Genomic DNA, 26458 nt, shown 5'->3' on the forward strand with positions numbered 1-26458 from the left:
CAAGATTAGACAAGTTAAGGCCTGTTTACATGCTTATGGAGGCCAGTCAACATTTTTTGTGAAAAAAATCTGTTTAGTAATGTTTTTTTAGTATTTGAAATAATAAATGTACATATATAATTATTTTGCAAACACTCTGTATAATAATTTTAACGATAATCGTTAAAACATAACAAGACTCAAAGGTCTCATCTGTGTGTGTATAGTTTATTATATAAATATATGCATATTTATTTATAAATAAATTCATTTCACTTCCGTCAATTTTATCGCGCTTCCATGGATTATCGACGAATGCGACATTATCGGCAGAGTTCTTCATAAACTTCGATAGTCAATGATAGTTGTCGCAGTTGTCGCTTGTGCAAAGTTGATCAGTTGACATGGATTGACGTATAATTAACGTATTTGAAAGCAAGTTGAACATAAAAAAATAAGATCTTTGTCATTCAAAATGGATGAAAGACAAATTCGATATACATGTAACGTTTAATGTTAAAAGAATTCAAGGAAGTTATTGTGTTTCTCGAAGAAGTCAAACGTTCTTTAAATAGCAAGAAAGATCCATAAGAGATTTGACAAAAAAAAATGTAATCTTAAAGTTTAACCGAGATATCAGCAAAAAAAAAAAATAAAATAAAAGGAACAGATATCGCTGAGCGTCACGTCATGTAGGTTATTTTTCTATGGGTACTTTAACCCTGACCTATATATATATATAATCTAAAAAACATAGCGCTATCATGAACACCCTTACACGGTGTCCCGGATTGTACTGCGGTAGAGAACTGTTATCGGACGGCAACTGGAGCGAATGCGGGGCTTGTCCTCGCGGCTTCCGGGCCAACGTCTCCTCGGCGTGCGTGCCCTGCGACGATGCGCCAATGTTCTACGACTGGCTTTACCTGGGCTTCATGGCTCTGCTAGCCCTGGTGTTGCATTGGTTTTGCATCGACATGGTGTCCATGCGTCGGAACATACCCAAGGAAGTGATTGCTCTGCACTTGTCCGCTTTAATTGAAGTGGTACTGTCATCTGTCATAGTGCTACAACTGACTCATCCCATCGGAACGTTCAACATCAAGTCATGCAGGGCGAAAAAACTATCGGACTGGTATACACTGTTGCATAATCCCAGTCCGAATTATGAAGCAACGCTGCATTGTACACAGGAAGCCGTTTATCCCTTGTTAGTTCAGTTAGAATAGTTTCTATTATGTATGAAATTTCTGAAGTATGAAATCTCTGAAGTATGAAATTTTTTTATCTATAATATTATTATAAGCATCAATGTTCAAAAATTAACAAAATCACGACATTTAGCAATAATATATGTGTATATTTTTTTTTATGCTTTTTAGAAAAAACGGTTTTAAATTCTTGTCAATCATTCTGTTAGCAATATTGACAATATTTTGCTTAAAATATTTTGTATTATATATATTGTATGTTTTTAATATACATTGTTCTATATGATTTCAGATATACTATGGTTTTTGTCTTCTATGCCCTAGGAATAGCTCTAATGTTATTAATAAGGCCGATAATAGCCAAAAAGTTTTTGCCAAAACAAGGCAAATTCTCTATTTATGCTGCATTGTATTTCTATCCAATTCTCGCACTACTTCACGCTGTGGGTGGAGGTCTAATTTGTATGTATATCTTGAATTTTATTATAAATTAATTATATTAATTTATAAAAATAAGTTGATTATAAATTAATTATTTTTAAATTAATTTTAATTTTATATATATATATATATAGAGAATCACACTATTCATTATACATTTTTCTCTTGCAGATTACTCTTTTCCATATATCACTATCATTCTGTCTGTTCTATCAAATGCAGCGCATTTTGCATTTAAATTGAATCAAACGATAAAGTCGTTGCTGCTGAGTTCCATCTCGAATGTAAAAAATGTAATAGTCATTCTGGGTCATTGGTTGTTACACGGTTACGGAGTGATAGCGGTTGCGACTCTTCGTGGAATTAGCATCCATCCCGGAATGTTAGTTCTAGTTGTACTACCTGCCTTATTTTATATCATAACGGCAAGATTTACCGATCCACACAAGTTGCACATTGAATAAGCTCCTTTTCAATTGTATATATTAAATCGCACATATCGAAGATTAATCTATTTAAACTATTTATTTTTGTTCAAAAATTTTACGCGCACCTGCGCATGCATGTAATGTTCTTTTTTTAATAAAAAAAACTCTGTTAATTATAAAATCTGATTCAGATTAAGTAAACGAGTACGAAAAGTCACAAATGAATATCAGGAAATATCAATAAACAAATTATTTAAAAAATTAATAATTTACAAAAAAATTACTTCAAAACATATCTAAAATTGGGGTTTTAAAAATTTAATTAATGCGCATTTTTTGTCCATTGATATTCATTTGTGATCAATTACTTAGTCTATATCTCGTATTTAATATTAATAACATATTAATATGATCTAAGAAAGAATTTATGTAATTAACAATTCTTTTTTCATGATGTTTGCTACATGCATTTATTTCATCAAACAAAGCAGTATATTCTTTTTATTACAGTTGCACACAAAAAATAATTAATTTAAAATAATTTAATTTATATATATTATATATATTATATATAATTTCATATTTTCTTTTTCTGCTATAATTTTAATTTTTAATTCCAGTACTTTAATTTTAGTTTTTTTATATAATCTCCCATTATGTAACCTCTAAATACCTTGTATGTTGAAGCAAAAATGCTATTATATGTAATCGATTGTTTTTGCATTTAAAATATCCTTCTTATCGATTACTCCTTTGGCACAAATGTTAAGATCAGTGTGCTCTTTGGTGATATGGGCACTTTGTTTGAATATAACTTTGTCCTGCAAAAATAAAGTTATAATATTAAATAAAATCATATATAACATATATATACATATATGGATATGAAGCATATGGAATTTTACTGAAAGATTCACAAAAATTCTTACCTCACTTCTGTGTCTCGAACGTAATTGGGACTATACGCAACTACAGTGATTTCTTCCGATATTTGCGGTATTTCAGACAGATCTATGATCGCCGACTCATGTCCCGTCTGGTATGCCACCAGATATCCGGGATTGCCGCTTCTTACCCTACAAAAACAATTCAAAATTTTAAAGTATACACAATACATATATGCGAAACATATATATACTAGAGGTGAGATAAGAATGTATGATATGGGACTATATGTATACCATTAATTCATATATTATTTTCTTTGTATGCCATTAAATTCTTACAATGCAAAGCAGGATTGCAATATGTTAGTGGTACATGCACACTTACCAACTTCTGTTGTATATAAGGAAGCATGGAATAAGATAAATTAATCTTTTGTTAATCTATTATGCTGTGTAACATGCAAGACATTTTAGTTGTCAAATATTTTTTCAAGTCTATTTGACACCATATTTAATTAAGAAAAATGCTCACAAGTTTTATTCATCTGATATGAATTTATATGTATATATTACCAGAAGATACAATATATTAGACCAAAAGCACCGTGAGAATGTGGGCCAAGATATGCAAGATCAATTCAATATCAATTCAATTGCACAAGTATATGTGTATGAGAATCTATTCAATTATCCAATTAAATCTGATTTCATTCATGTATTGTAAGTATACATTCATTCTTAATTTTTATCGTGTATAAAAATTAGAAATATTTAAATAGATATTTAAATAGAAAAATGAATAATGCGCGAATATTTAAAAGAGATTAGTTTTTAAATCTATTTAAGATAAGTCCGTAATATATATATTATTGATCTCTATAATGAGTCGCTCTATATTTTTTAAAAATGGTTAGCATATGAATATTTCATTTTATTTTTGTTAAATTAAACATTAAAATTAATAATTATTGAATATAATTAATTTAAATTTAATTTTAGAGAATTATTTAAATGAATAAACTCACCTCGCATATACGAAGACAGTTTCGTTTATTACCCTAAACGTCGTACTTCCATGAAGGAATGTCAAGCCTCTTCGAGCATTTGATAAGATTGCAAACGTGTCTTTCAAGGACATGACATCATCTAATCGTAGAATTGGCGTGCCCGGCAATAGCATCGTCATTAACGTGAAGCTGTTGGCGACATTGTTAGGCATACGATGTTTCAAAGGATGTTGCTTACCATTGAGCTGAAATGAAATTACAAAAATATGCTTTTATTTAAATAATTTTAATAATTGTTACAGACTCTTAGGAAAAATGAATGGAAAATATTTTTAATTTCTATAATATTAACGAAATTAGGCGGTAAAAATAAACTGTAATAACTAATTTTGTCAAGGATACTCACATCCCATGCAGGCCATGGTGTAATTCTGAGCCACTGTGATATACTTTTACGCAATACAGTCGCATTGATGCTCTCATTGGCAGTAGTAAGGAAATGTGAACTTTGTGGTAAGTCAATTATTGCCTTCTTTTCATTGTAAACTTGCAAGATATCTGCACTAATGTCGTCTTGTAACGCGAATAATCTATCATGTAAATATAACATTATAATTAGACAAGAGAGAAATGATATGTAATCACAAAGTAACAATACAAAAACAAACATACCCTTTACCATCAGTCTCGTTACGAACTATTTCTTGCCATTTCGTTAATACTGCAACGTTTTCCGGACGGTCGCGCGTATAAACGTGTACCAATGATTGATAATTATTTGTTTCTACAGGAAGAAGACTCGTAGACTCATCACGAAGTTGTGGATCTTCTGTTAAGAACGATGTATTCGCTAAACGAAAGCCGCTAATTCCCAATTTCAGCCAATGAATTAAGATATCCTAAAATAATATATAAAATATATATCAAAGAAAATAAAAATAAATATATCAATTAAGTATACAAAGAGTAATAAACTTACCCCAAATTCTTTCACCACTGCTGGATTGTTGTAATTCAAGTCAGGTTGTGACTTATTGAATTGATGAAGATAATATTGTCCTCTTTGTTCATTCCATTCCCATGCAGATTCACCATAGACACTCAACTGTAAAATATATTTGCTTAAATATATTAAATGCAAGTTTTTTTCTGTTATCAAATCTTATACAAGCATGACTAACCCAATTATTCGGAGGACTTTGTCTTTGTTTCCCACCATCAGAAATAGTTATTCCATCAGCCCATACATAATAAGAAGTATATGGATCCTGTTTCTCTACAGATCGTTTGAACCATGGATGCTCTACAGAAGAATGATTGGGATCCAACTCCAAAAAGATTTGTTGATCTTTTTCTGTTGCAACTTTGATGAGATTTTCCAAGTCACTAATGTTTCCTAATTTTGATTCGAGAGCTTTGAAATCTTCGGTTGTTCCTGTAATGTAAAAAAAAAAGGATTTTCTTATTAATATATATTATATTTTATATAAAATATATATATAAAATATATATATAAAATATATATAAAATATAATATTTATAAAATTTAATTAAGAATGTTTTACATAAAGCATACAAACAAATATTATATATATTTCTTGAAAATGTGTATGTACCATCTGCATCTTCCTTCACTATTGATGAGAGAGAGATAGCTTTAATGTGTCGAGCTTTCAAGTCAATTAAGATAAGTTCCAGGCCTTTCAAATCATTGGTAGGAGAATCTGAGATATCCAACTGAATAATTGGACTTTCTTCCCATAATTTTTTTGGCTCAGGTGCTGCACATTTTGGTGCTATCACAACGATAGCTATAGCACCAGCCAACATGCCTGCCCACAATAGCCAAAAAAAGATGAACAAGCCCCATCTCAGTCTTATCCAAAATGGATCATTGGCAAATTTCATCAATTCTTCCTTGCTCATTCCTACGAGAGTATCTTTACTCGGTTCGATATCGAGTTTGACATCACCATTCTCAGAGATAAATTTCACCTATTAGAGAAACACAAAGCAATTTGAGAATAAAAATTAAAAAAGCTCAATATAGAATAACAATAATTTAGTCGTTTTAAAATGTCAATATTAATAACAAGTTATTGCAAATGTTTGTATAAGAATGATTTATATTTTTTATATATTGTTGCAATATATTTCCTCTAATGTATAATATTGTATTTTACATATTGATTCTATAGATATAAAATTAAATTAATTTGTGGGATTGTATAATCTAGTTATTATGAAAATTAAATATTTTCTTAAAATTAAATATTTTAAAGAAAAGAAAAATTAAATATTTAAATATTGCAAGTGAGTTTCAGTATTGAGGGTTCATGAATGTATATTAGAATATATTAGAATAGAGTTAATATATTTAAAATAAATGAAAATCTCTTTATATATATACATGATGCAACTTCTATGAAAATTTACATATCTTTGCAGCTTAATTAGTTTTTTTTTTTTGTTATATAGCTTCGTGAGATACAATGTACTTTGCATACAACAAATTAAAAAAATTACAAATTGCATAATCTCATACAATTTTGAAATTAGCACAAGCATGAATCTTGCAATTGTAGAATAAAGACAGATTGTGAGAATAACCGGGCAATCGATATTCAACAGTGCAATGGCGAGGATAGGCGTTGTCCATTATAAGATATAAGTATATTTAGAATGCATTAAGATAAACACTGGGATACATACACGTACAAGTATTTTTCTCGTATAATTTCAGAAATATCTCGTATTATCAAAATAAATAAAAAAAAGGTTATCGCTTTCGAGAACGTTCGCATGTAAAGGCTAATCACAAGCATCCATTTTAGCTGCCTCAAAGTGCTTGCAGAAAATTCTATCAGAATTTATAATATATTCCTTGACGCCTGTAGCAAATGAACGTGCAATAAAAGTTAAGAAATAAATTTTAAGCATATCTTTTTTAATCACTAGACGGAATTTCTACTGTTAAAATATCGATATCAAAATAAGCCATATGTGATATTTAAGGGTTAAATTTTCATATTATCGCGACGTGTAGCGAGCTCTCTCGTGGTAGCGTCCTCGTTTACCTCGATGTTATCTTTCTCGGTGATCTTCGCGTTGCCATCGTCCCCCTGGAGCATTCGCTCTTGCGCACCCTCGTCCAAATCCTCGTCGTTCTGCTTGCCCATGTTGGCTACGTGCTGTTGCAGCTGCCTTTCGTCACGAGGCTCCTCCGACTTGGAGGTGTTAACGACTGAGGACGGCGTTTCTTTTACATCGCCGTTCACCTCTCCGCCGTCTCTCCCACTCTCCATCTCGCGCGAATAATCAAGGATGAGATTATCTCCACTACCTGTCCACTCTCGCAAAAAGCTTACGCAGTATACGCACTATCTATAGATATATACTTATCCGCGTAAGAGATCCTGCAAACGCGGCAGACGCGATAACGCGCGAATAAATGGCAGTCGCTCCAAGAATCGTGATGAGGGACGCGGTGCGGGAATCCGGAGGAAGAACGCGCTGTCGATAGGTCGGCAAGATATTAGGATGTATGTATTTTGATAAGAGGTCAAACGTGTCAACCGTACATACTACGAAACGTACTGTGTGAGTTTGCTGACAGCTCAAATTTCGAGAAACTTATATTTTTTAATTAAAAAATATATATAGTATATCAATAAAATATATAAATATATGCATGTTTATACAGTTATCAATAATACTATAATATGTTTCTGTAAAGATTTCATATTTATAATTATTATTTAATTTAATTTAATTTTTTAATAATATTCTCTTCTTGATATAATTTACACACAATCCAAGTTTTCATCCAAAATTATTGGAACAAACTTTTTATTATTTATTCGATTTTTCTTTCTCGTGCTTTTTTTTTGCATCACATGCTATACATATGTAATTTATTAGTATCTGACAGAAAAGAATATGTTTCTATTTTGTAGATATATATCGAATAAGTGTAAGATATCATCAATGGATATATATAAATATCGATTGCCTAGAAAAAATTTTCGATAATATCGACTGACGATAAATGTTTTGCTATCTAGACTCTAGACTACACGTGGACAACAGGAGAAAGATGCTACATGATACATTACGTATCTATATTAAATAAAGCGTATATCTTTCTCTGCTTTGTTTACTAGACGACTAAATGACTCAAATATCTAAGTTAGAAATTAACATCAAGCGTCTTCTAACACGCTGCGAATTAATAGCAAAAGATGATCCGCATAAAGACTGGAAATTGGAAAAGGTGCTCTTCTAACCTTTATATTCCTACATTTTTATTTAATGCATATATTTAATGTTTAATCTGATATTTCGTTACAAATATTGAAGTAATTTTATATACAATAAATGTAAAAAATTAAGATATATAAATATATATATATATATATATATATATATATAAATTATAAAATATTACATCTTATTTATTATAGTTTAAATATTTACAATTTATTGTTTATATAATATTTATAATATTTACAATATATTGTTTAATTGTTAGTACTTACAATATATTGTTTATATGAATTTTTTATTTATCATATACTGTGGATAACTGTTTATTTGATGATATAACACTATATTTTTTAAGAAAATATGAGAAAAAATCTATATATCTTGTCATAAATTTATTCATTTATACATATAAAATATACAAGATGTATTTGATAGTACTAGAAGTATAAATTGCTTTGTTTCAGTATATACTTGCTCTGGATGAAATGATAAACAAATTACAAACTCTACCAAAGTAAGATTTTCAATTATTTACAACATATTATTTATATGTTATTTTAAGATATACTCTTAGATATTTAATATTATTATGATTCCAGATATTGTAGATATTTTAATATTAAAGACCGAGGGGTAAACCGCTGATCAAAATTATGTACACTAATGCCTACTAATGCCCAATTCCTGGGCATTACTGCTAAATTTTTAAAATTTAATCATTTAAATTTTAATAAATTTAAAATTATTATTTGGAAGAAAAGACTTAATAATACTTTAATAACGTCCATAATACGCATTAATACTTCAATAAAACCTAATAATGCCCAAGTAATGCACAAGCAATGCCCAGTAATGCCTCAAATCTGTACACCGCAATGCCCTCAGCGGTTTACCCCTCGTTAAAGACTTAATTTTTTTCTCACAGTAAACCATCCAAGGAAATTATGATAGGCTACACTAAACGGATAGATTTCTTGAAAGGGATAATAAGTGCAATGAAATTATCAAATCCAGTAGAAAGAGTAGTCGCTGCACAATTGTTATCAAAAAACTCAACTTCTACAAATGATTCTACCAATACAAATATCACAACGCAAATACATCAAAAGACCATTGCAAAATATAATCGGGAACTACGAGCAGAATTATTTCACACTGATAAAAGTGACTGTTTATTATTATACATGATGTGTAGTTGTAAAAAGTATATGATTTTATATATTGTATTTTGCATTAAATCTGTGTGTTACAGCTACAGATAGAGATGGTGTACGACAGAGATTATCAAATTGTAACATCCAAGATGAAGATTTAGATGCTATTTTAAAGTACAATCGAAACCTCCAGGAAAAGATTGCTGAAAATATGCTCTCCATGACCAGCAATATAAAGGAACAAGCATTAGTGGCAAATGCTATCATAAAAAAAGACATTGGTGCGCTGGAAACATCTGACAAATTAACTGATATTAATGCTGTTAAATTAAAGAAAGAATCTCTAAAGTTAGAAGAGCACACTAACTCGAAATGGAGATGTTGGGTGTGGCTTATGATAGCTTTTGTTTTGGTTGTATTTTTTAGTAAGTATTTAAATACAACACAATTACATAGTATTTTTTAAGATAATACAATTGAGAATTCCTCTTTTTTATTTATTGCTTGATATAAATTTTTAGCTTACATTATTTACATGTACCATTGATTATAAAACTACCAGTTGTCAAATTTTAACTCAAATTCACTTATTTCAGACATGGTATTATTTATGAAAGTGGCAAAAAAGAAGATTTAAATAATAATTTATATGTTTGAAGAATTTAACTTCTATATAAAATGCCGCGAATACATTATTGTGAACTCAACCATATGACTCATTGGATTGATATTATGTTAGAATTACACACAGCCATGAGTGTGCTTGTAAAAACACCTGTACCACCTAAAACCACCTGGAAACCTGGTAAATATATCACAAAATAGTGATATGTGAGTTAATAATTTTGGCATTGCTGTATGTAATTTATTATTTTATTATGAATAATTCGATAACGATATCGAAATATTTATTATAAAATTCTTGAAGCATTCCTTGTTTCTAACTGGATGATGATGTATATATAAAGAAACAAATTTTTGACATTTATATGTACATGTATGGATTTATGTATGTATGTATATGTATCATAGATTCTGTATTTGTTATATTAATTATATTCAAGATATTTCTTGCAAATTTAATAAAATTCTAATATGCAAAAGTTTAAGGTTATATCATATGTATCTTAAGCTCGTGTCTCAGTCTGTTTAAAAAAAAAAAACTTCATAAAATATGAACCATGTACTTGAATTATTATACGAAAACAGCAACAATCTAAAAGAACCATATAGATTTTATTATAATTATTTAAAGAACAAAGTATATTTTGCGTAATAATTTTCCTATTATTATAAAAAGAGGTTAGAATAGTAATTTTATTAAATACATATGTGACGTACATTTGTTGTGTTAGCATAATTAATTCATGAAAGTTCTTATTTTTTGAATAAAACAATATTTTTAATATATAATAAAATATATTAACACAACATTACATTAACTTTAAGGTAAGGTAAAGGTGGTCAGGGCATTATGCAAATACAATGCGCAACGTGTAAGTACATTTTATATAGTAATCTATTAGTCCAATATGCTTCTCGTATCTGAGAATAATGCATAATTAAATTTCTTTATACAGGCAGAAGAATTATCATTTGATGAAGGAGATTTATTATATGTCTACGACAGAGATACCAATTCAGATTGGTGGAGGGCTAAATGTGGAGATCAGAAGGGACTTATACCCGTCACTTATGGTGAGAAAGAGTACAAAAATTTTCTTTATTCCTTTAATATTACGTCTATTATTTTTCACCTCAGTGGAAGAACAAACGCAAGAGATCGAGTTGCCACTGCATGATGCTGCTAGACGTGGTAATGTTTCCTTCCTGAGAGAATACTTGAAGCAAGGTATATCGGGGACTGGTTTAGACGCAGCCGGGAACACGCCGTTATATTGGGCAGCACGTACAGGTCACTTGGAATGTGCGAGCGAGCTTCTCAATTTGCCAAATCCTGTGATAAATGCTCAAGTAAGAGAATGGACCTGCATGTATAATTCATCTTCAATGTTAAATGTAGTTGTATAAGTTAAAGCTCATTGTAAATATTACGCGGTATTTTATAAGTAAAATTAGATACACACACTTGTGTTAAATGTGAGTTATATAAATGGCTCATCCTTTCATTACATTATCTTAATTTGACACATATATCATCTTTTTTTTTATACATATCTTTAACAAGGAGCCCTATTTTTGAATTTTGCTTTTCTTCCATTAATCATAGAATAAAATGGGCGACACGCCACTTCATGTGGCAGCGAATCATGGGCACTTGGAGATGATAAATTTATTGTTGGAACACAATGCGGACACGACGTTGAAAAATAATGACGGTTTCACCGCAGAAGAATTATCCTCCGATGCGTCCATAAGAAACGTAATACAATTGCATCAACGTCAATATGATAGTACTTATGGATACGGCGATGACGATTATAACGACGGTGATGATAGCGATTAAAAAATTTCAAGTAAGATAAGAATTGCATATTATAAGCAAAATAAGTATTCACGTATAAAATGAAATTTTTTTTATATATCAAATAATATTGTTAATATCTAGATCTCAAATGATACTCATATGTTTTAAGAATCATTCTTTTATACGTATGTGATATATATATTCGTTATTATAATTATGATCTATTATATATTATTATAAAAAAAATGTACATTGTAAACACACACATATATATTATATTATCGTTACTGCCATTAGCATCATTTTTCAAAATAAATATTTAAATGTGCAATAATCTATAAAGAGTAATATTTCGTATACACAAATGTATTAAAACTATGTTGATTGTTGTATGATCATAAAATTATTTTATTAACTGTAGTTATTGAAATTATAAAAATTATGCATGAAGTTATAAAAATTATAATATAAAAAAGAAATAAATTTTCGAGGAAATATAGAAACAACCATATCAAGCAACCTCTATGGAAGGGCGTACAGATTAGAATGTTTTTATATGTAAATTAAAATTCTTGTGTTTCAAATTTATATTTTATCATTAATTAATGAAAAATATTAATAGCATTATTTAATCTTTTGTTGCTTTTGTATGATTGGGTTCTCAAAAAAAATCAAGAAAGCCATATTTTTTTTCTTTTTCACAGCATTATACTACATTTATTCATAATTTATTAGATAGATTTCTTTTACCTCTCAGATTTTTTTACTGAACCATCTATTGAAATCGAGTCTCAATAACAATCGAGCCAAGTGTTCTCCACAGGGTTGCGCACGTACTCTGTTTAATGTTTTTGTCAACCAGTCCATCACACTATCGAGTGTTTCACATAATGTTTTGAGTTCCTCTTTCTCTGTTAGAAGCAAATTGTCAACTTCCCACATGGACGCTTGTAAGATGAAATCGTCGCATAGTCGTAACAAAAGATGTATCAACATATTTACCTGAAAATATTTATAAATATTGAGATCAAAGCAATGTACAAAGTGTCTCAGAACTAATGTATTTATGAACTTCTTAAATCTCATATTGATAAATAAAAAGCAATATTAATAATTTTTATATTTTAAATATGTAAAAATTTTTCATTAATTAAACTGCATAAATATAAATAGTAGATCCTTATTCTTTAATTAATGTTAAGTAAATTTTAACAAAGATTCTCGTAGTTTTGTTGAAAAATATCAAATATTAAAAATATACTTAAATAATGACTATTTTCACTAGAAAAGATTTCACATTAATCAAAGAATTGATATACGAAAGATAGATCGTTAAATCTACGACATTATGCATAATTATGAATTATGAATGATTCTGAGAACCTACAGAATTTTTTTTTCCTGTTTCATTGCCTAGTAAAAAGGTTTGCGACATGACATTAGCCAAGAATACAGAATGCGCCTTCTGTATATCCTCGAAATTTCGTGTGCTTTTCATACTTGCTTCCATCACAGCATATTGACTTTCCAACACATCCACTTGCAGATAATACTGTAAGTTATCGACAATGAAAACCAAATTATTTCTCAACTGGATTACACCAATGTCCCTGTGAATAAGAAATATTTTGCATAAAGGAGTGGCAAAAATCTTAATTTTACTCTAATTACAATAAATGTGATTTACATGTTTTTATGATGCATGTGTTCACTCCAAAGATTCCATAGATCTATCTGAGTTTTTTTAACTCTCAACAGAAAGCGAAACAAAATATTATAATCGTTCAATACGACTGGGCTAAATAACAAATGTAATGGCCAAACAACTTTGTACTTCAATGTGATAAGACCCCATCCACGTTTCTCTAAAATAAATTCAAATTTTTGTTAACTATCTTGAAAATAAAATACAATGAAATAAAGTATTATAAACACACCATTGGGATCTTGTCTCTCGTTATTAGGAAGATCAGTGATATCTGTGTTCACGTCTTCATTTTCAGAAGGTGGCACGGGAACCACGAAATTAAAACTATCTATAGCGCTTTCGTCATTTAAATGCATTTTCCTCAGTGCTATTTGAAATGCGAGATTGATGTCTCTAGATGTGTGACTTGTTGGTGCTTTATTTAAGATATGCGCCGTAAGCTTGATAAATTCCAAGAATAAATCACCGCGACCCATCAGGAAGAACTCCTTCACAAGTCTCAATTGTTGCATTAATTGTGCCTCTTCGACGGCAACGTTCCATAGAAGTTCTGTTACGCACTGTTTCAATTCGTTGATAGTGCGGTCAAATTCGACGATATTGAAAACGGATTTCGCTTGCAGATTCTGAAGTTTCCTGAAATACTCGTATTCCTTGTCGCCCCATACGGAATTCTCCATTTTAGACATCATGCTGAAATCTAAAATGTTATCAGATATTTATTTTCATAACATTTATATATTGTAATTCTTGAGGTATAGAAGGAAATTATAGTAATATTCTTGAAAGAAATTGAGATCGATTTTTTGTTCATAAAATTACCTTTTTTTTGCCTGGGATCATTTCCAAACATAATAACAGTCTGACCAATAGTCAAGATTTTGTTTGCCAACGATGGCCTTATATAGGATGGAAGCATGTCCATTTGAACATTATAATCCCACATATCGACACTGATATTTTTGCTATTTACCAATTGATCGCGTATATCGATATCATTCTTCATATCCTCATGTACCAAAGTTTTTTCACAATCTGATGCTTTCTGTATGAAGAACTCTCTGTAAACATCCTCCAGATGTCCATACAAGAGCCAGCTTGTTAGATGCTTGTAGAAAACAATATGAACAGAGTGGGTCATTCTAAAAAAGAATATATAAATTAAGATTATATTGATACTATCCAATTTCATTACAAATTTCTTACAATTCCAAAGTGGAGCTGATTTCAGGTATGCCAGTATGCATACGCTGATGTAGACATTGCAACAATTTACAACCATGGAGTTTCTGTGTTTGAATCTAAAATAAGATAAAGAAAATTGTTTTTAGTAATCTCTCTCTTTTTCCTCCATTCATCTTTGTGCATAAATTATATTTCACAATAATTAATCAATTCATTTTTATTCATGTAAAATCATAAATGTTTTGTGTATTACTTAGATTTTTCCTTAAACTGTACATGCAAACATTAACTGTAAAGCAATTTATAATCACCTCACGAATAATAGAATGCAAAAGAGAAAATAAACAAGTGTATTTTTCAATATTGCAGAGAATTAAAGACAAAGGAGTATGACTGTCATTTAAGACTGTACGTTCCAATTCAATTATTTCTTCACGAAATGGTTCCAATGCCTGATCCATCCCATCACACAGAGCACGTATGTACAGACCAGAAGCAACATATCCTACAGAATGTAAAAAAGTTGAATTATGCAAGAACAATTATGTGTACAAAATATTTTATTTCTAAAACCTTTTTCATCTTCACTGTTCACTGTATGTATAAAATTTCGTATGACATTGCATTCCTTCACAATATCTAATATTTTATTGAGTAATGCCCGTTCCCCAGGATGTAAGTATTTATCAAGATCTATAGACTATAAAAGAGATTAATATGTAAAAAGATAATATATTTCAATTATAACTAATATCTCATTTTATTTAATACTACAATATACACTTACATCTGTTTCTATCATTTGCGATACGCTGGTTGAACATCCCCAAAGTGATAATAAAATCTCATGCAACATTTTTCAAAAATATCTATAATGTGGTAAAAATTTATCTTAAATAATTGTAAATCCGTCAATTCGATGCACAAATGCAATTTGACATTGCATTATTTAAACAAGATAACTGATCATATTGCATACGATAATATTTATTTAAATAATATGTATAAATAATTTGTATTATATATACATATAATTGTTTATCTTCAATGTTGTAAATAATACGTTGTAAAAACGAGTATCTATTTTAAATGTAACCGCTCATTCTCATTTTATTTTTCTTGTCGCTCATATTATTAATTTCAAATTATGTAATATATAACAAAAATTTTGTTGAAGTATCAATTTGTTTGTAAATAAGCATCTGCTTCGAATAGCTCGAAATTATAACCAGAAAGAAGACTGAGAGATGTCATGGTCTGTTTTTAGGTGATCCCTGAAAGCGATACTCCCTCTATGGACATTGAAAACGTGGACATGAACTACAAAGCCAATGTCCATGAATGTTCTCAGAGGGTAATATATAATGTGCACAATTTCTGGTTTTGTTCCGTGCTATGTGCACGAAATGCCGGTAGCACCAGAGTATAACAATCATTATTTTGAAAATAATATATAAATATGATAAATAATAATTTTTATAAAAATAATTTTTATAAATTACTTACCTATATGGGTATGTATGTGTGCCCATACATGTTATCCAAATGATTTTAAATATAAGAATAAACTATATGAATATCGGCGTATGTTACCGCCGGCATAGCTCTCAGGTTCATGAGAAACCTCCTCACCTGGCAAATGCCTTCGTTAAGGTGGAGATACAGGGGAGGAAAAATTGAGGAAAAATTGAGGAAAATTTATTTATTTTTTTTTATTTTTTTAATAGAGTTTTTAAACAGAGAATATAATACATATAAAAAATATATATTACATAATTATAATATATACAACGTAAATTATAATTAATTTGCAATTACATAAAAAACACATTAAAAAATATTAAATTATGTAATATAAAAATAATTACATTACAAATATATATATTACAAAATTTAATGCAGAATATATAAAATACAATGCATTAGAAATATATATTACAAAATATAATACAAATTTAATATAAACTATAATTTTAAACTTAATACAAAATAAAATTTATTACACGAAAGTGTCCAAAGTATACGTATAATATAAAATTTACTGAAAATTTTTACATAGACCAGACAAGACTGATTAGTGATGATTAATTACGCGATATTTATTATTAATAATCGACATAGAATAATAAAATTTAATTAGTTTTATATAAATAACGTATAAACGTAAATAATCATGATCAAAAGAGTCATTAATAAAATTATTGATCATTTCTTCGATTGTAGAACAAAGTATTTGCATTATTGACGCATTTCGTACAGACCATGAAAAGAAATATTTAAAACGTGTAAAGATAGAATAAGCTTTGATGTAAATCAAAGATTAAATTACAAAATAAATTGCGATTTAAAATTCGCGAGAAAACGCGACGAATAAATAAATCGACAATAATCGAATATTCAATTGCGAGATACGCATAATTTTTATAATATAATAATCGAATCAATAGACACGCGTGCGATATAATTATTATCACACAAATGTTGACAGACGAAGATATTTTAACAAACATTTGTGATCCGTATTGTTTATAAACATAAAATTCACTGTCCGATTTATTTGCAATTAATATATACGCGACTTTATACGAATTTCACGATTGAGAATAAAATACATATCCTATTTCTCGCATGATTAGCTGAATAAGAAGAAATGAGCTCTATAAGCTTTAAAATATAATTAAAAATCGCGTTGTGGCCACGTTTAATAGAAAATAACGGAACGAATGATTTTCATTAATATAGTTATCGATCGTCTTTTAAATTATAGAAGAAAATATTTGTACTATCAGCATTTTGCACGAACTATTAAAAACAATATTCAAAGACGTGGAAAGATAAACAAAGCTTCAATGTATAAGTCAACGATTAAATTAAAAGATAAATCGCGATTTAAAATTCACGAGAAAACGCGACGAATAAATAAGTCGATAATATGCGAAATATTTGATCGCGATACGTATAATTTTTATAATATAATAATCGAAGCTCTCAATAGACACGTGCGCGATATAATTATTATCACGTAAATATAGAAAATCGAAAATATTTCAACAATCATTTGAGGTCTGTAATGTTTGTGAATATGCAATTCAGCGACCGAATTACTGCGAATTTTTATAAGATATATCGCGATTTAAAATTTGCGATAAAACGCGATGATAAATAAATCGATAATATTCAAAATATTCAATTGCAGATACGCGAGTGACATACCGGTAATCCGATAAAAAGAGGAGCGACCTTAAAAATGGAGAACGATTAACATCTTGTTTCTATATCAGATTTCGCAAGATCAATCTGCGAAGAAAAGTTAAGTGATCCATTGAACGTCGGGAATTCCACTGTAGGAGGGAACGAATCCTGGATCTTTCGGACTATTCCCGATAGCAATGATTTCAGTATTAAATCAAAGACAATTATCCCACGTCATTATTTTCAATTCAAATTGATATTCACGTCAGAAAACATGTTCTTCCATTACTAAGAAATATATTTCTTTATTGAAAATTAAATGGATATAACCTTTGTGTCATTGAAATGTGATTACGAACGATTATATTTATAAATAATAAAATACATGCATTATTGGAGTTTGTGTTAAATGTGCGAACACATAATTTGGGGTACCGTCTGCGCGCGCGAGACGAATCGAACCCGATAACAGCAAGATTTAAAAAATTTCAATTCGAATAGTGTTCAAAATAAAATAAATAAAATAATTTTAAATATATAATTAATTCTAGAATAATTATCTAGATTCTTATTCTTGTAACGTTTAAATTAATAATTTTTTTTTCTTTTAATCAATATCTTACTGATATAAGGGTACCCATTCGATTCGTCTCTAAATTTTTAAGTATTCGCACATTTTATGTAACATTCATGTATAATTTCGCGTATATATAATATATCATATTAACAAAAATTATAAAAATATTTTGGATACGTTAATTTGTTCATGTATTTTATTATATATATGTATAAAATTGATATATATCTAAAAACTAATATTTCAAAATGGCGACGGATGTCCAACACCTGCAAATAGTTTCTTAAAAGAAACTAAAAATTAATGTTAATATCCCCAGTACCTAGAAATAATTTTTCAAAAGAGAGACAAATTATATTAATTAAAAATATATTCGTTCGTAATCATTTTTATCAAAAAATTAATAAAAATTAATCACAATATGAAATTATTTGAAAAATAAAAATTTATACACAACGCTATATCCATATTTAATCTACTATTAAATCTTTCTGGCATTAGACAATAATAATATCAATCCTAATAATGATAGAACATTTTTAACGAAGAAAAGAAAAGATACATTTCTCTCATCTAAATATATATTATTTAAATTAATTCGACTTTAAAGAAGCATATGGTGTTTGTCGTTGAATTACTATCAAAATCATTGCTTTCGGAAATTGCCAGGAAAACCTGGGATTAGTTCCTTCAATCTTACAATAAAAATTCCCAATTTTTAACAGGGCACCGAACTAGACGTCGCGAATGGATCTCACAAGAACCGGTGAGAAATAATTCTCCATGATGAAAATCGTTTCGACTCCTCGGCGGTACGAGCCACGCAACTTTCATTAACGTTTATTTAACGGAAGGAACAATGATAACTCTTATTAAAACGACAATCTCGTCTAAAAACGCGAAAAGAACGTGGGAAAAACACGGTGATTTCGCAACCATAATTTATTAATTTATTTATGAATATTTTCCGATACAAAATTCGTAAATACAAATATAACTTAAAAAACAAATTATTAAATTCATAATAATTAACTCGCGATTCTATAATATCGAAGGTGATCGTTAAATTTTGTAAAGTTAATATTTAATCGTTGACTTATCACATCGAATCTTCACTCTCTTATTCGACATTTCTTTATATTTAATTAACAATATTTAGGAATATTATTTGACGAGAGGGATAGCGATAAAATTCTTTTGTTAAAATGATAATCTTGTATAAGGACACGAAGATAACGCGGAAAGAACACGGTATTTTCCCAACCATAATTAAATAATTTATTTTAAGAATATTCAGTTCCGCGCGATATGGAATTCATAAATAAATAAAGCTAACGGAAAGCATATCATTAAATTTATAATAATTGACTCGCGATTCTGTAACGAAGGCGTCCATCAAATTTTATAATGCTTATATTTAATCATTAATTTAGCATCGAATTTTTACATTTTATATAAAAATTTTCTGAATTTATTAATGACTCTTTGACATGAAAATGCAAACAGTTACTCTTTTATGAATATTCCAAAAATATATACTTCAGAAACAAATACTTTAATTTAATGAATTACTATTATGTTAATTACTATTATGTAATCATTATACGTATACTTTCGATAATTTTTCGTGTAATTTACATAAGAATTTACAATCGTAAATACAATTTCATATAATATAATTATAGTTATAATTGTATTGTATTTTACAATTAAAATATCAATGTTAGATTATAATTAAAATACAATTATAACTATTTATAATTTACAATTTACAATTTACAAATTTATGATGCTATCAATATCAAATAATAATATTCGATTTATTCAAATATTGAATAACGTCGATATAATTTGATATTGATAGCATTAACATTTGGATTTAATATTATATTTGATTTAATACACATATATTTTTAAGTTTTAAAATAAAATATAACGTGTTAAGATTTCTTAAACGTTAATAATTATGCAATTTCTTTAATATTTCTGAAGATAATTTTGATAATTTAAATTTCACTTTTAAAACATTTTTATTTTTAAAACATGTTATATTTATTTTTACGTTTTTAAAAATAAATTCAACTTAATGAAAATAATTTTAATTTACCCCTAGGATTATTGGAATATTAAAAGAAAGAATGAATCTTACTTAATAGCCCTCACAACCCTATTATTAAAGGATTCTAATAATTTTAATAGCTCTAACAATCCTACTATTACAGAATTCTAATGATCTTAAGAGCCCTAGCAACCCTAATATTAATAGAAGAATTCTAATGATTTTACTTAATAGCCTTAACAACCCTACTTCCTGATTAACTAAAATTATTCGAGATTTGAGAAACCTATCTCTAATCATCACTTCACCTAATCATCTATATGTTTTAGTCACGTGCCTTAACCGCGTGCCCTAACCGTACTCTTCAGGCCAGTTGAACCTACCTTTCGTTGATCCTGGCCACTTTCTTTCTCGATCTCTAATCAGAGATCGAAGAAGGAGGTAATTACTCCTTCTTTTGCCGGATAATTACCGGCAAAAGAGCGTGAAATATTTACGCTCATTTAGTAACGATCGTTCGATTTCACGATCGTTCGTTAAATATTGAATATAACTTTATTTTAACTGAAATAAAGCCAAATTACTACAAATTTCTATAAATTATATTTTATAATAAAATATAAAATTAATGTGTGTATTTATCATATTACAAATTATTTAATTAATTAATCATTTGGCTTTATATTAAGTTAAAGTAAAGTTTAAAAACAATATCTACAAACAAATTCTACGATGGATGAGCTATGAGCAATTAGAAAATAAGTGCGTATTATAAGAATAAATTAGCATCAAAAATTGATAAAATTAATAATTGTTAATGGGTGTCTTTTATTTAATAAATTAGACAAAATCATTACAAAAAAATCTTTTCTGGATCTCTTCTTTTTTTAATTAATATTTCAATATATTTTCGCAATAGATGTAAAGCATAAGTTTGAAAGAACTTATTAAAATTATTTAATTTAATTAATTTAATTTAATTTTTTTTATTTAATTTATTTAATTTAATCCATCCTAGCTCATCCATTTTAAGGCAACGGATTTATCTACAATCTACAATCTACATCTGCAATCTCTACGAATCCATTACCTTAAAGTTAAATAAAAGTTTTTTTCACTCACCGGCACTGATGCGCAACAGCGGAGTTGTTGTTATCGAAGCTAGTTGTCTGTAACATACAAATATAAAATTCATTTATAATAATGCTCACAAAATGCAACTAATATTTAAAAAATTTTTATCGCGCGGAATTTTATATCCGATGTGTAAAATAATAAGCAGATAAACACGCATGGAAAAATTTTATAAATTTTTGAAACTGTTTTTAAATAGAAAATTTTATATGACTTTTATATAAATCTTTCTCTTTAATTCATTTAAATAATAAGATCGAATTATTGTTCGTTTATAACAAGTTAACGATTTATAACAATTAATATATAAATAATAATATTCACCATCAGGTTGTTCCGCCGGTGCAGGATGCCTCTCCTAGGCCTGCTCCTCCTCTCAGATCATCAGGGCTGTTGCATCGATCTATAACATACAAAAGAAGATTCCAATGTAGCAGCGTTCAAAATAATTAATATTTCAAAAATTATTGTATGCATTAAATTTTATATTCGATGCATATAATAATAGCAGATTAATAAAATAGTTCTATAAATTTTAAAAAACATTACTAATAATTCTCTTATAACTTTATAAAAGTTTACACCTTTACAAGATTATAGCTTTAATTTAAAAATCTTTTTCTTTAATTCTCTCTTATTTAAATATAAATAAAAAAATATAAATAAAAACATCAAATTAATTGTTGCGATTAATTGTTTAATTTAAATTATAATAAATATATTTAATATTTAATATATGATTACAAATAAATAAATTGCTTACCAGAAGGTTGCTCTGCCGGAGCCTGATGCCTCTCTTAGGCCTCCTCCTCCTCTCAGTCTTAGGCGCGCGATACTCAACGGCACTCCCGCACTCACGAGCGATATTTCTATATCGCTATTTTCGCTATTTTACGCGCGATACTAAACGATTCCCGCACTATTTCGGTACGATAAAAAATTTTATATTTGATCGCGCGATGTATATACTTAATATGTATATACTTTGAACGGCACTCCCGGTTTCGGTACGAGCGAAAATCCCATTTCACTTACGAGAATCAGCTTCGAGTCAACAGGTCGGGAATGCAACGATACAACGAGCAAGGACTAAGCCCAAACCGGAGAGAAGACGAAACGATTGACGGAAATAGAGGAAAATGAAGTTGATCAACTCTTTTTCGCGCATAATTATCCTATCTCGTATCGAACCTGGACCCGCTAAGCACGATTTCAGGTGCTCCGCCCGGACATATTATGCCTCTCGCGGTTGCTATATGCTACACCAGGCTAGTAGACGGCAAAAGAAGAGGATACCCACATTTTTTAAATGCTAACATTCAGCAATTTAGAAAATGGGGAGGCAACCCCTTTTACCGAGCGAAAATCGTGCCTAGGGGAATCCACTCGACTCCTCGACAGGGTTAACACACGCAGTGCGTGTGGCTGTAGACGAGCAAAGAGAAGAGACCCATTGACGACCATTCCGAGCAATCGATCGAGTTCTAACTAATTCGGGCCGAATCACTTGACGAAGCACGAAGCAAGAGTGTACGTTGCATAGCAACGTGTGCAAACTCGAAACATCCCAGTTAGTTGGCATCGGAAGTAGAGACTCGTGACAATAAATGAAATTGGGATTTTATATGAAAAGTCCAAAAGTTCCGCGAAAACGCGACGACGCGAGAATACTACAACGCGAAAACGCGGTAACGAAGCGCTTGCCATCCGCGGCACGTTGACCGACAACGCGAAAGGGTACTTAGCTTCCCATTCAGGCACCTTACGATTTATCATAAATAGAAAAATTTAAGATAAACCTCAAGACACCATCCAAGTACTAAGCCCTCCCACCGCGACAAGGTGTACCCCATGGGAGGGTTATATTATATATAATTTTATATATAATATAATACATAATTTGAAATTTATTTTGTAATATAGTACATAAATTTAAATTCGCAAATATAAACGATAAATAAAAATATAAAGGATAAGAGAACATCTATTATACAAAGCAATGTTCAAAATAATTGATTTTAAACCTAATTATTGCGCGCAATTAATTTTTACATTTTTACTTTTAAATAGATATATTTTAATATTATAAACTGCGTAATTACAAAATAATTTATATTTCTTAGATATAAACTTTTAAAAATATGATAAATAAAAAAATTTCTATTTTTTTATATATGAAATATTTAAATAAATATATTAATTTGAAATGTTTTATAAAACATAAAAGTATATGAAAATATTAATTAATAAAAAATTTTATAAATGTTTTAATTATTTTAAAATAAAATAGAATATTATTTATAAGTATATGTATTATATATGTTACAATTTAAAATCACTATTAAATTACAATCAAAGAAATAAAACGAAACGAGAAATATGTATATTTTGAATATATATATTATTGATAAATAATTTATATATTGTTGCGTCCGCGGAACGCGGTATATATCGAACGCGATATATATCGAACGCGATATATATCGAACGCGATATATATCGAACGCGATATATATCGAACGCGCGCGACACAATGGGCATACGCTGACGCTCGTGCACTCGTAAATAATAACGCGATTTAAGGTGCACAAGAATTTTAATAAATCGCGAGTAACATACAAGAATTCAGAATAATCCAGAATGTCCGCACAACTTGACAGCTGGGCTTAGACTCTCTGACACTCGTTGTTTATAACAATATCTTGACAACGCGCGCGAAAACGCGATACGAATACATTCAGCGGGACGGGACGCGGGAACGCAACAATATAATAAATAATGAATGTGATAAATAATTTATATTAATGACTTACATCATATCTTATTGATCCATCCAGTTCTAAAACCTCCTTTTTCCTTTTTTCAGTTCTAAAACCTCCTTCTTCCTTCGCTCTTTTCTCGTGGCACTTTAATCCTCGTTGCACTTACACTTATTCACGAAAAGTTCCTCGTTGTACTTGCAATTGTGTTTAGAGAAAGAATTTGATAATATATGAAACGTCTCACATCACTACTTCACTGCTCAAGAGCCACTGAGCGAATGATCGTAAGTCAAGAACATTACCGCGGTACTGTTTATATCGCCAGGGTCGACTATGTAAAGGAAGAATTTGATAATATATGAAACGTCACTACTTTATTGCTCAAGGTTTCTGTGCGAATGATAATAAAGCCGTGTAACGTATTAACAATAGCGCGATACTGTTTATCAAGGTCGAACACGGTGTTATTGATAATTCTCTCGTTGCCGAAATATTTTCTGTAATATAAAATATTCGTGCGCGGAATATTAAATTATAGAAGTATTTTAATTTATTGATTTAAATTGATTATTTTTTAACAATTTATCACGGAGCCTTTCGTTATGCTATTTATTTGCATCTATAATTCAATTGTTTTACTTTGTATTCTCTCATAATCCAAATTATTTTTAGATTTTCAAGTAGAACGATAAAGTAACACGGATGAAATATATTTGTGACTCTAGGTATTGAAATAATAATTGTTGTCCGTAAAGATCGCAACGATCGAAGCAATTATTTAACATTTCGGATTCCTATCATTTAATCGATTCTTGATTAAATTGTATATTGTTTAATTAACAAGGATTGTTAAAATTTAAGGTATTGGTCGAAATATAATTAATTCTAATATTGTTAATGAAATATAATAAGCATCAATGATCGAAAGTTCATAACATAATTAAGTCTCTTATCCCCTTTTATGTATATTTTGTTTCAATTTTTAATCACGGTAATGAATGATTGCGATTCGATAAAGGTTTATAGTTGCGATACAGTTTCATGTCGTGAATTAATTTTTAATTAATTAATTTATATTAATATTTAAAGCAAATTATGTTTCGATACTAATCGTAATCGTGTTTAGTAAAAACATTACAATACAATACGAAACGTTTCGCACCACTATCTTATTACTCGAGAGTCACCGTGCGAATGATGACAAACATAGCGCGCTACTGTTTATATTTTATATTGCCAAAGTCGAACACCGTGTTATCAATAATTCGTTGCCAAAATATTTTATATATTATAAAATGTACATTAACGCGGAATATTAAATTAATGAAGTATTTTAATTTATTGATTAAAATTGATTATTTATTAAACAATTTATCCTTTCATTATGCTAATTATTTGCATCTATAATTCGATTGATTTACTTCGTGTTCTCTCACAATCCAAATTACATTTAGATTGTCAAGTAGAACGATAAAGTGTAACACGGATGAAATATATTTGTGACTCTAAATATTATAATAATTATTATTTTGTCCGTAAAAATCGCAACGATCGAAGTAATTATTTAATATTTTGGATTTCTATTATTTAATCGATTTTCGATTAAATTGTATATTGTTTAATAACAAGGATTGAGAAAATTTAAAGCATTGGTCGAAATATAGTTAATTTTAATATTAAAGCTTTAACATATAAACAGTAGCGCGCTACTTCGATCATTGATGCTTATTATATTTCATTAACAATATTAGAATTAATTATATTTCGACCAATACCTTAAATTTTAACAATCCTTGTTAATTAAACAATATACAATTTAATCAAGAATCGATTAAATGATAGGAATCCGAAATGTTAAATAATTGCTTCGATCGTTGCGATCTTTACGGACAACAATTATTATTTCAATACCTAGAGTCACAAATATATTTCATCCGTGTTACTTTATCGTTCTACTTGAAAATCTAAAAATAATTTGGATTATGAGAGAATACAAAGTAAAACAATTGAATTATAGATGCAAATAAATAGCATAACGAA

At 29.0% G+C, this 26458-nt stretch overlaps 5 protein-coding genes across 9 annotated transcripts; 3 read left to right on the forward strand and 2 right to left on the reverse strand.

Moving 5' to 3' along the window:
* The first annotated feature begins 306 nt into the window (after window positions 1–306).
* Window positions 307–4876, forward strand: LOC145966095 (JNK1/MAPK8-associated membrane protein). 2 transcript variants are annotated; one of them, XM_083089881.1, is made up of 6 exons: window positions 307–671; window positions 737–1189; window positions 1483–1652; window positions 1803–2013; window positions 3523–3666; window positions 3946–4876. In XM_083089881.1, the coding sequence occupies exons 2-6, from the start codon at window positions 744–746 to the stop codon at window positions 3959–3961; spliced, it is 987 nt and encodes a 328-aa protein (XP_082946007.1). In that variant the 5' UTR covers window positions 307–671; window positions 737–743; the 3' UTR covers window positions 3962–4876. The 2 variants fall into 2 exon arrangements, with proteins under 2 accessions (XP_082946007.1, XP_082946005.1); XM_083089879.1 differs by having other exon boundaries at window positions 328–1189; window positions 3946–4873.
* Cd98hc (CD98 heavy chain) lies at window positions 2500–7420 on the reverse strand. The gene is made up of 9 exons (XM_083089878.1): window positions 7031–7420; window positions 5570–5948; window positions 5135–5388; window positions 4933–5058; window positions 4626–4852; window positions 4360–4543; window positions 3972–4198; window positions 2989–3135; window positions 2500–2880 (listed from the first exon to the last, which is right to left on the reverse strand). Exons 1-9 carry the CDS (start codon window positions 7256–7258, stop codon window positions 2805–2807), a joined length of 1848 nt encoding a protein of 615 aa, XP_082946004.1. The 5' UTR covers window positions 7259–7420; the 3' UTR covers window positions 2500–2804.
* Use1 (Vesicle transport protein Use1) lies at window positions 7022–10107 on the forward strand. 3 transcript variants are annotated; one of them, XM_083089882.1, is made up of 6 exons: window positions 7022–7553; window positions 8018–8226; window positions 8684–8733; window positions 9145–9383; window positions 9472–9798; window positions 9970–10107. In XM_083089882.1, exons 2-6 carry the CDS (start codon window positions 8125–8127, stop codon window positions 10008–10010), a joined length of 759 nt encoding a protein of 252 aa, XP_082946008.1. In that variant the 5' UTR covers window positions 7022–7553; window positions 8018–8124; the 3' UTR covers window positions 10011–10107. The 3 variants fall into 3 exon arrangements, with proteins under 3 accessions (XP_082946008.1, XP_082946009.1, XP_082946010.1); XM_083089883.1 differs by having other exon boundaries at window positions 7022–7495; XM_083089884.1 differs by lacking the exon at window positions 7022–7553 and adding an exon at window positions 7911–7926.
* Window positions 9970–15933, reverse strand: Grip75 (gamma-tubulin complex component 4). Its single transcript, XM_083089877.1, has 11 exons — window positions 15723–15933; window positions 15482–15563; window positions 15268–15394; window positions 15006–15199; window positions 14716–14810; window positions 14332–14651; window positions 13739–14209; window positions 13489–13666; window positions 13189–13411; window positions 12552–12803; window positions 9970–11330 (listed from the first exon to the last, which is right to left on the reverse strand). Exons 2-10 carry the CDS (start codon window positions 15548–15550, stop codon window positions 12555–12557), a joined length of 1926 nt encoding a protein of 641 aa, XP_082946003.1. The 5' UTR covers window positions 15551–15563; window positions 15723–15933; the 3' UTR covers window positions 9970–11330; window positions 12552–12554.
* On the forward strand, window positions 10052–15223 carry LOC145966097 (osteoclast-stimulating factor 1-like). Of its 2 annotated transcripts, XM_083089886.1 has the most exons (6): window positions 10052–10178; window positions 10823–10869; window positions 10954–11071; window positions 11136–11347; window positions 11604–11850; window positions 15064–15223. In XM_083089886.1, exons 1-5 carry the CDS (start codon window positions 10052–10054, stop codon window positions 11838–11840), a joined length of 741 nt encoding a protein of 246 aa, XP_082946012.1. In that variant the 3' UTR covers window positions 11841–11850; window positions 15064–15223. The 2 variants fall into 2 exon arrangements, with proteins under 2 accessions (XP_082946012.1, XP_082946011.1); XM_083089885.1 differs by lacking the exon at window positions 15064–15223 and having other exon boundaries at window positions 11604–12135.
* Window positions 15934–26458: the final 10525 nt, after the last annotated feature.

This window comes from Camponotus vicinus, unplaced genomic scaffold (assembly GCF_025532165.1).
Source record: "Camponotus vicinus isolate PSW18456_S1 unplaced genomic scaffold, iyCamVici1.0 SCAF_2, whole genome shotgun sequence".
Taxonomy (NCBI): domain Eukaryota; kingdom Metazoa; phylum Arthropoda; class Insecta; order Hymenoptera; family Formicidae; genus Camponotus; species Camponotus vicinus.